Source organism: Podarcis bocagei (assembly GCF_964188305.1).
Source record: "Podarcis bocagei genome assembly, chromosome: 6".
Lineage (NCBI taxonomy): Eukaryota > Metazoa > Chordata > Lepidosauria > Squamata > Lacertidae > Podarcis > Podarcis bocagei.
In genome coordinates, this window is record NC_138130.1 from 73,364,175 (window position 1) to 73,374,431 (window position 10,257).

Sequence of the window (10,257 nt, forward strand, 5' to 3'; positions counted from 1 at the left end):
CCTTCCCGCTGGAGTGGTACCTATGTATCTATTTGCACTTTGACGTGCTTTTGAACTGCTAGGTGGGCAGGAGCAGGGACCAAGCAACGGGAGCTCACCCCATCACGGGGATTTGAACCGCCGACCTTCTGATCAGCAAGCCCCAGGCTCTGTTGTTTAGACCACAGCGCCACCCGTATACAATTATGCTTGGTGTGAAGAGAGTAGATAGGGATAGGTTTTTCTTGTGGCTGGAAGTGGCTCACTAGGTGGGGGGCAGAGCTGCTATGCTTCCAGGCAGATGAGTTGCTGTTTATTGGGGGGATAGAGGGCAAGGTGGTGGCAGGTCAGCATGGTACAAATTTAGGAGTAGGAGCACCTGGCTGTTTCCAGTGGTGTGTTTGCACTGTGGAGCCTCCCCTCTATCTTCCCCCTCCTCCTCTCCGCTGGTGTAAGCAAAAATGAGCCATCTAAGGGGGAAATAGTGACTGTCTCACCCAGTGAGCTACTCCTGCTCATGGCCAGTTGAACATAATGTTGGAAGATTTGAGACAGACAAAATACAGCACTTCTTCACAAAGCACATAGTTAAACCATGGAATTTGCTCTCGCAAGATGCAGTAATGGCCACCAACTTAAATGGCTTTTAAAAAAGGGTTAGACAAATTCATGGAGGATATGACTACCCATGGCTGCTAGCCATGGTGAATAAGCTGTGCTTTTACTGCTAGGAATCACAAGTGGGGAGAGTGCTGTTGCAATCCTGTCCTGCTAATCTGGCTGGCCACTGTGATAACAGAAGGCCTTTGGCCTCATCCAGCAAGACACACAGCTCTGTTTCTCCATATCTCTATTTCTCCATAATATTGATGTTGGAAGGGGCTGTGCAATATCTGGATCATTGTCTGGGCACAATAGTGAACTGGATGAGTCCAGATAAACGGTATCTGAACCCTGGGAAGATGGAGGCAGTGGGTGTAGGTGATTCCTGTGCCCAGGAGATTGAGCGAATGCCAAACACATGACTGCCATTGAATCAAATTAATTCTCTAAAAATGCTTGGTGAAACAAAAATGTTTTCAGGAGGGGAAGAAATATACAAACTGTAGGTGTCTGTCTGAATTCAATAGGAATAGTTTCCCCAAATGCTGGTGCCACTGCAGTAAAAGTTCTCTTTTTGCTGGTGCCTCCAGGAGATCAAGCTGATCCTTGCAAGTTCCAAGCATGCAATGAGTTCTCTGAATGCCTTGTGAACCAGTGGAGTGGAGAGGCGGAATGTGTCTGTTATCCTGGCTATCTAAGCATTGAAGGATTGCCTTGTAATAGCATTTGTGATCTACAGCCTGACTTCTGTCAAAATGATGGCAAATGTGATATAATCCCAGGGCAAGGGGCAATATGCAGGTAAGTGAACATTTGTGAAACATTTCAAATGCAGAAGATCAGAGGCATAGGCCTTATTTATGTGATAATCCAGTTTTAACATTGAATCTGGTTTCAAAACAAAAGAAACCTAGAATAATTCCCTGAAGAGTGACCCTCCCAAGATCAGGAAGAGGTGCAGCTATACAGATTTTTTCCCTGCTCAAACTTTGTGCCTTAAATGTCCCTACTAGCTTCTTCCATGCCTCTTCTCACATAATTCAATTTGACCCATTGCAGAATATTTTAGCATTTCACTCAGCTGCTATCTTAGACGGGTGAAGATTAGCATCCACTACGAGCTCCAGCCATTTCATGTTGACAATAGAATAACTATTTTCTTTATCACTTCCCTTTTGACATGGGTGGATCACAGATGTCGTGTGGGTGAGAACTGGTGGTACAGAGGAGAGCACTGCGAAGAGTACGTCTCGGAGCCATTAGTTGTGGGTATCGCAATTGCTTCGGTAGCTGGCTTCCTTCTCGTAGCATCTGCTGTTATTTTCTTCCTGGCTAGAACTCTTCGTGATCAGTACACAAAGAGCGAAATTGAAGACTCGTTAGGGTAACTATAACTTGTAGGTTATTTAATCTTGGAGACTCCATTAGCATTGAAGGGGAGCCAGATAACAGACAAATACTAGAGATGAACAAATCTGTTGATTTTTTGTTTCTCTCAGTAACTCATTTTTCCAATCTTAAATTCGGTTCTTTTTTGAATTGACTTTCAGTTTGCTTCTTGTTACTAAATGCCAAAAAAAATCCTAGTGGGTAACTTTAGCTTGATAAGTGGGAGCTGGAAGTAGCAATAGGCAATATCAACCTGGTCATGGGACGGAAGCATAGGAGCCTGAAGAGGAATGGGCACATACATTGTGACTGCTGCAAAATGCTAGCCTATTGAAAAGATCTAAAGTCAACTCCAGGGACGTGGGTGGCGCTGTGGGTTAAACCACAGAGCCTAGGACTTGCTGATCTGAAGGTCGGCGGTTCGAATCCCCGTGACGGGGTTGCTTGGCCCCTGCTCCTGCCAACCTAGCAGTTTGAAAGCACGTCAAAGTGCAAGTAGATAAATAGGTACCACTCCTGTGGGAAGGTAAACGGCGTTTCCGTGCGCTGCTCTGGTTTGCCAGAAGCGGCTTAGTCATGCTGGCCACATGACCCGGAAGCTGTACGCCAGCTCCCTCGGCCAATAAAGCGAGATGAGCGCTGCAACCCCAGAGTCGGTCACAACTGGACCTAATGGTCAGGGGTCCCTTTACCTTTACCTTTAAAGTCAACCCCCTCAGGCGGTTCAGACATGGAAGCTCTATTCATGTTAGACAAGTATCCCCAATAAGAGTTGAACACAGCTTCTGGAAGTGCACAACTGTCAGTTACCTGTTGGAGGTGTTGCTCCACTTTGCAGCATGAACATTGGTTATCGTCTAGCTTATTCTCTGGAATGTCAGACAACATTGTCAGCTAAGCTTTGGAAAATATTTTGCAAAGAGAAGACTCCTGTGTTTGACATAAGTTCTTTTTACTTTCTTTACAGGCAAGGAGACAGCCTTTCATCTATTGAAAATGCAGTGAAATACAACCCAATGTATGAAAGTGACGCTACTGGACACAGCCACTATTATCGGAGATATCCACAGCTTACTTCCTATAGTTCAACAAGCAATGAGACATCCACTGAGTACAGCAGTGAAGAAATCAGGCATATTTATGAACACAGCGAGCTAACTAAGGAGGTGGGTAACTTTACTTGTTTTGATGTGACCTCTATCGCATCAGAATGACTTGCTAATAGCACATCAGTGTGCAATTTCAGTGCTAAATATGGAAGACTAATTTGATGAAAGCATAGTCAAAAGTACTGAAAATATAACATTTGTACATTATGCTGCTCTGTATTGTACTACTTACAGAACACCTTCGTTTGGAACTGTTGTGTTTTATATAGGACAATTGTGTAATGTATTATTTTCTAACGTTCCAGGAAATTCAAGACAGAATTAGGATTCTGGAACTCTATGCCAAAGATCGGCAGTTTGCGGAATTTGTAAGGCAGCATCAGATGTGAGTTAAATGTTTCTTAACTACTTCTGTAGATTATTTTTTTTTCATTGAACCCACTCATTGTGTTCAAGCAACAGTTGATTCATTCAGTGATCAGCTAAATTATCATATTGTAGGGTGCAAGGAAGAAAGTAGATACAAAACCTTCATGATTATACAGCATATTGAAAGTATAAAACTGTTCAAAAGAGCTAATTATTAGCCTTAGGTCAATAGCATTTATTTCCCTAATTATTAAAATTGAATTCCTCGCTGTTCCCCAGTTATTTATATTTCATAATGGAAAATTAATACTGTAACTCTAAATCCCATATTGTAAGGACAACTGCAATTTCAGTGCCATTGCAACTTCAAATTATTGTTACTTTATCTCAACATATTACAAAAGCAGTTAAATGTTTAGGAGGTAGTAAAAGTGAGCCAGTCTAGAACCATTATTCACTGCTGAAAAGCTTAAGGTTAAGCAGAATCAAATGGATATGAGAGAGAGATTATTTTTGGTATCTTTGTTTAAGACCAGATAATATTCAATAGTTTCTTCCCCTTTAAAATAGGAGTTTGAAAGCTGTCAGAAGCACAAATCCTACTACAAGTTAGTCCTGAGTTCTACACATTCAACAAGGTAATGACTAAGAATATTAGTAGTTATTAGTAGAATATGTAGTTATTAGTAGAATGTAATGTCTGCTACTGTGGGTTCCATGAGATTGCAAACTTGTCATGCTAAGTTATGTCATTACAAAGCTTGTTCGTAATATCATTTATATCATTTATATAATTACAAAGGTTGTGTCAGCTGGTGCCTGAAGCTCAACCATATTTGGCATCTTTGATGGAAATTATGTAGAATTGATTTGATTGTTCTATTACATTAGACCGTAAGGTTTTGTCTGCAAACTTTCTGAGTTGCTCAGACTACTTTTCATATACTAGAAGGGACATTAAAGTGCAATGTATTGCCAAAACATTAATAGTCTATTGCTGCTCTCATCTTGAAGAAGCCAAATTAGGTAGATAACTTAACTGAGTATATGGTCAGTCGTCATGACATCTATTGGCATATCTAGCAGGGCAAGGAAAACTGTAGCATTCAAATCTATTCTATGTTAGTATTTAGCAAAAGGCAGCAACCGAAAATCCACAGTGCTTATTTTATTTTAAATGCCTTTCTCTAACATAAGCCGCACTAACCAGTGTTCTTGGAGTTAAGACATGAATGTCATACACAAGGAAGATTTTGTTACATAAAACATTTTTATTTACAAGAAATAAATATTTTATTTATTTGGAATGGATACAGCTCATGTGTTTCCTCAGTTTAGGATGATGTTTCACAGGTGCTGTGTACTGTTGCTCTGTCCCAGAACATGTTATTAATGCCAGAAGTCTCAGACTGTTTTTTTCAGCAGAAACAGAAAGGGTTCTTGTAGCATTTTGAAGACTATCATTTTAAATACTTTAGCCATCATATTCAATGCATTTGATGAAGTGAATGCTAGTCTATGGAAGATCATGCCATAATAAATGTGTTAGTCTTTGAGACTCCTTATTGCTTCTGAAACATTAGGGGGAAATACTATAGGTTGCCCCTGAGCACATTCAGGGTGTCCATTCTTCAGCAACCAACTAAATTTAACTAAATTAAAGGAATGGAAAAGGAAGAGCCTCTCTGCAAGTGATGAAGTCTCTTTGTCTTCCTAGTTTCTCATTGTAGCCACATTGTACAGTTTCATTAATTCGGATGAAATTATGGGGCTGGTCTAGTCAATTTTGTTCCAAAAGGAAAATGAACTTTTGTAAAAATTGTACAGGCCTACATGAGTGTATGTGTAGATATGCAACCATCCTTTTTCCAATTAAAACACAATGTTTTTTTTTAAAGAAAAAAGAACCACACATATGTTTTAAACTACTTCAAAAATTTACTTTGTATTTATTGGAGTTGTTTCAATCACATTCCAATCACATCAAAATTTTGCATTAGTTAACATTGTTGTTTTCTGGGGGCTCATCCCCACGATTCCAGGATGCTTCCTGAAAAACTTTTTAAAATGGCAGGGCATAAAACATGAATTTGGTGCTATGAATAAGAACAACCTGTGCTCCAGGTGTTTTTGTAATCTGTACACAACCTTCGATAAGAACTTACATAATTATGGCAGTCTACTCTTTTTTTGTTTTCAGGAATTTGCTCTTAAAAGTGGATCCAGTACAAGAATCACATAAGTTAAAAATGGATGGTGTTTCTACAGGAACGAGGCACTGATGTGGCTTCAGAATTTCTTATAGTCTTTTCAATGACGCATATGGATATTCATGGTTCATGAATGGATTCCTTTGACCTTGAAATCAATGGGAAAAAAATGTAAGAAAGGCTCTTTATCCTTGGATTTTCAAATGCAATGGATATCACTGAAGATGACTCAAAGCTGTAACAACCACGAAAGTTAGTTTGATTTATTTGCAAAAAGGGGTGGGTTTTAATTAAATGGGCTACTGGCCACTGTACACATGATTCTTTTCTTGTTTTGTAAATCTTTTTTCTCACATCTTCTTTTTGGTGGGGAGGGGCTATATAAATAAAAAATAAAATAAAGTGATGGCGTCCCCTGCTTTGGAGGGCTAATTTTTGCTGTTGAAAAAGTGTTAGTAGGGAGAAAAATGCTGTGTTGCATGTGACAGGTTTATAGGTAACGACTGTTTCCCCACAAGCATTTTTTTTAAAAAAGGAACTATTTAGTCCATTGACAGGAACAAGGTAAAAGAGAGTTATCTAGCTGTTTTGCACGTAAGGCATATTTAGCCTTTCTTGTCCAATATAAAATTAGAAGAAAATCTATTATTAGAAACATACTAAATGAAGAATTTCAGATTTCAAGTTTCCTCATATTTTCAAAGTTGTCCTGACTGTTGGCTTTCATGCTACACTTATTAGATAAGATGGCCTGAATCATTTAGGAAGTTATCTCTCCACCAAAAGAAATACGAGTGGCTGTGTACTCGGTTTTTTTTTTTACATATATCACAGGCACATGTTACTGAAGGCAAGAAGGGCTACAGTTAAATAAAGGATTTTTTAAACTTATAGGGGTTCCCCTTTGTCAGAAGCTTGATTAAGTGTATGGTTGTTGTTGCTGATTTTTTTAATTAAAAAAATGTTTTGTTTTAATTTAGTGTATTTTCTGTGCATCTTGTTTTTTTCTCATTAATGGATTCATGATAATGGGTTTGTATGCTATGATTTGTACTGGTTTCAAATATCCCACTAGAGAGATACCAGTCAAGTTCTTGATTATTTGGAATTGCTATGGATTTGCCCTCCCCACTATTTCTTGGCTGTATCTGCATACTGTCTCTTCTTGGCTGAGATCATTCTGAACTGAAGAATAATTTTTGTCTTGCCCCTAACAAGGCAAGTATGAATAACTTTGGGTAGTAGGTAATTCCTGGAATTGCCTTGTTTGGGTAACTCTTAATAAATAGCAACAGGGGATAAATATTTCTCATGTGAATTCACATACACAATTTGTGTGTCTCTCTGGTGCTTAGCTTTTCTTAGTGACAGATATTCGCAGTTTTGATGCAGTTTTGCATGGTTTAGAGGTGATGACCCCAGGATTTATTTTTTTTTGGGGGGGGGGCTGTGCTAAAGACAATGCTGGCTCAAATCCAGCACACCTTGTTACTCCTCTAGTTTGAGTCATACTGTTGATTCTAGTAATTCTGTTCCTTATGGAGGATCAAGGCAAATCCAAAACTATTTCTCCAACCCATATGCTTGCCCTCTGTCCCAGAAATAGCCTGTTTTAACCGTGATCAGTATTCATTGTCTCCACATGTACAATGCTACCCTGCAGCCTTAACATTCCTCCATGCAATTTATGCAAAGTTTGGGATTCCCAAGGCCATTGCAATCCATTTGAGGAGCAGAGGTCCAATAAGTGAAAGGTTTGATCCTCCAGCTTCCATTTCTTTGCAGCTGGAGGTACATCCTAGGATCTAGCTCTGAAATGCATTGCTGTGTAACATGGTGCAAGAGGAACCACCTCTTCATGCTTCTTTCCTGCCTTCATACTCTACCAATAATTTGCCATTTAGGGCTGGTCTGCACTGCTGCTTTGCTGCACACAAATGTTCTCTTGGGGTGAATCCGAAGTGCCTTTTCCCTGCGGCTTCTGCAGGGAGCACAGCTGGAGTCGAGGCACTAGTTAATCTTACTTAAAAATCATCCCAGTATAAAAAGGGGCCATATTACGTCATCTGAAGATACAGCTGAACAAAACACTGTCGTCAAGGTTGTCACAGTTGGGTGGAGCTGAGTGCACACTTTTGTCTAATTAGCAGTTTTTCATATGACTTTTGCTATTGCTACGTGTGTGCTTGTGAAGAAATCCTTGCGATAATCCTCCAGTCTTAAAACACAGCTCAGTTACAACAACGCAATATAATTAATAAAAACATGTGGAGAAAGGAAATTTAATTAATGGGTTCACAGGAAAAGAGATACCGCATAGGCAAATGTGCCGAAAGCAATGAAAACTAAAGCAAGCAAACTAATCTGCAGTGCAGACACAGCTTCCGTTATAGAAATGAATAATATTTTAGTTATCATTAGAGATTGACAAGTAATATATCATGTAGTCTGAGAGAAAACTCTCTAGCGTGTAGGCAAACTCTGTGTGATGTGGCTCTGTGCACATCCTTCAACAACAGCTTCTGATTTCTTGAATGCTAGCCTTGAAGAGGTTCTGGTCATGCTGAAAATGAATATTTCATTGTGTATACAGGAAATGTTTTTCTTATTGTACATAATATTATCTGTTTATTTTTCACTGCAATAAAACTTTTTTGTTGTTTCAAGAATTCCCAAGATTATTATTTATCATTTATATAGCAATGATGCAACAGTATAATTGTTGAGAAGCCCTAAAGGCTTGTAGGTTAGTTAATTTAGCTGACTGAATTTCTGAATTGCTTCACACAACAGAGAGTTCCGAAGTGATTTACAAAAATAAAATACAAAAAAATACAGTTGAAAATACAAGCACACATTAAAAATGTAACCAGAGTAAAAACATCCAATATCTAACATCCAACAGTACTATTCAAATGTTGGGGGAAGCAAAGATACCTTTGCCTGGCATCAAAATGATGACAAAGCTAACACAAGATGAGCCTTTCTCAGGAGAGCGTTCTATAGAGGGGCAGCTATCACAGAAAAGGCTCATTCTCTCACCACAGCCCTCCAAACCTCTCTCACAGATGGCAACCAGTGAAGGGTCTCAGGGTCTGGGCAGGTTCATATGGGGCGCTGCTCCTTTAGGTTTAGGGTTCCTGAACTATGTAAGGCTTGAAAAGTCAAAAACAGGACTTGGAAATCGGCCTGGAAACAATTTGGTAGCCAGTGCAGTCAGGCCAGAACCAGCGCTACAGGTCCATGTCTTCTTGTCCCAGTTAATCAAGCCATCACATTCTGCACTCATTTTTGTTTCTGAACTATCGTGAAAGTGCCATGTGCAGTACATTGGAGTAGTCTAGCCAACTGAAGCCATGCTTCAGTTGTGTTGGTGCTGACCTTTAAAGCCCTAAATGGCCTCGGTCCAGTATACCTGAAGGAGCATCTCCACCTCCACCGTTCTGCCCGGACACTGAGGTCCAGCGCCGAGGGCCTTCTGGTGGTTCCCTCACTGCAAGAAGCCAAGTTACAGGGAACCATGCAGAGGGCCTTCTCGGTAGTGGCACCTGCCCTGTGGAATGCCCTCCCACCAGATGTCAAAGAGAAGAATAACTACCAAACTTTTAGAAGACATCTGAAGGCAGCCCTGTTTAGGGAAGCTTTTAATGTTTAATAGGTTATTGTATTTTAGTGTTTTATTGGAAGCCGCCCAGAGTGGCTGGGGAAACCCAGCCAGTTGGGCGGGGTATAAATAATAAATTATTATTATTATTATTATTATTATTATTATTATTATTATTATTATTATTATTATTATTATTATTATATTATTATTATTATTATGCTTTCCCCATCCAGTTAGGGTTGCAGCTGGGCAACCAGTCAAAGCTGGTAGAAGAGACACTGTGCCGCTGAGGCCACTTGAGCTTCCAACGACAGTGTTGGATCCAATTGGGGGAGAGGGTGTTGACCAGGTATAACTTGTCCAATTCTGTCCAATTGGACAGAATTGGGGGAGAGGGTGTTGACCAGGTATAACTTGGGGTCAGCTAATAAGTGTTGTTAGCATGCAGCAAACTCTAGGAGCCGCTGCCTGTATGGCACATATTGCCACACTTATAAATTGGCACGATGATGTTCAGTTTCCAGCCAGCTGGCATTTGAGCTGTGTTATTTATATGGGTATAGAGCTTGGACAGGATGAAGCTGCTATTTGCTACTGTCAGTGGCTTGGGAGAGGGAATTTTCAGCAGGAAAACAGTATGGGAGGAAACAGAGGCGGAGCTAGCTGATCCAGCACCCGGAGCGGTGCACATGCTGTGCACCCAGGGGTGGGGCTAGCTGACCATGGGGGCAGGGCTAGCCGCCCCTGGGGGCGGGGCAAGCATCCCACCTGGGGCGGACCGCACCCCTTGCATCCCCCTTCCTCCGCCAGTGGGAGGAAAGGGTTAACTCATCCACTCACACCAGTTGGGGCACTGATCAGGATACCCGCCCCCCACTCTCCATGGCTACAATTAATTGAAAAAAGGAGAAAAATAGTCCAAATCATGAGAGTCAAAGACCTGTTCAGCTTGATGCATTGTTTGAAAGACAGATTATAGTAAACCAAGTGT

At 40.5% G+C, this 10,257-nt stretch overlaps 1 protein-coding gene across 1 annotated transcript in view; it reads left to right on the top strand.

The window, feature by feature from the left end:
* Window positions 1-8,328, top strand: part of IMPG2 (interphotoreceptor matrix proteoglycan 2) — a gene marked incomplete at its 5' end in the record, with an annotated part of 60,265 nt that extends 51,937 nt beyond the window's left edge. Inside the window, 6 exons of the mRNA XM_081196956.1 lie at window positions 1,173-1,383; window positions 1,778-1,966; window positions 2,939-3,137; window positions 3,386-3,465; window positions 4,020-4,087; window positions 5,650-8,328. Of these exons, the coding sequence (XP_081053082.1) occupies window positions 1,173-1,383; window positions 1,778-1,966; window positions 2,939-3,137; window positions 3,386-3,465; window positions 4,020-4,062 (722 nt within the window). The 3' untranslated portion in view covers window positions 4,063-4,087; window positions 5,650-8,328. The remainder of the gene's footprint in view (window positions 1-1,172; window positions 1,384-1,777; window positions 1,967-2,938; window positions 3,138-3,385; window positions 3,466-4,019; window positions 4,088-5,649) is intronic.
* Between the last annotated feature and the right edge of the window lie 1,929 nt (window positions 8,329-10,257).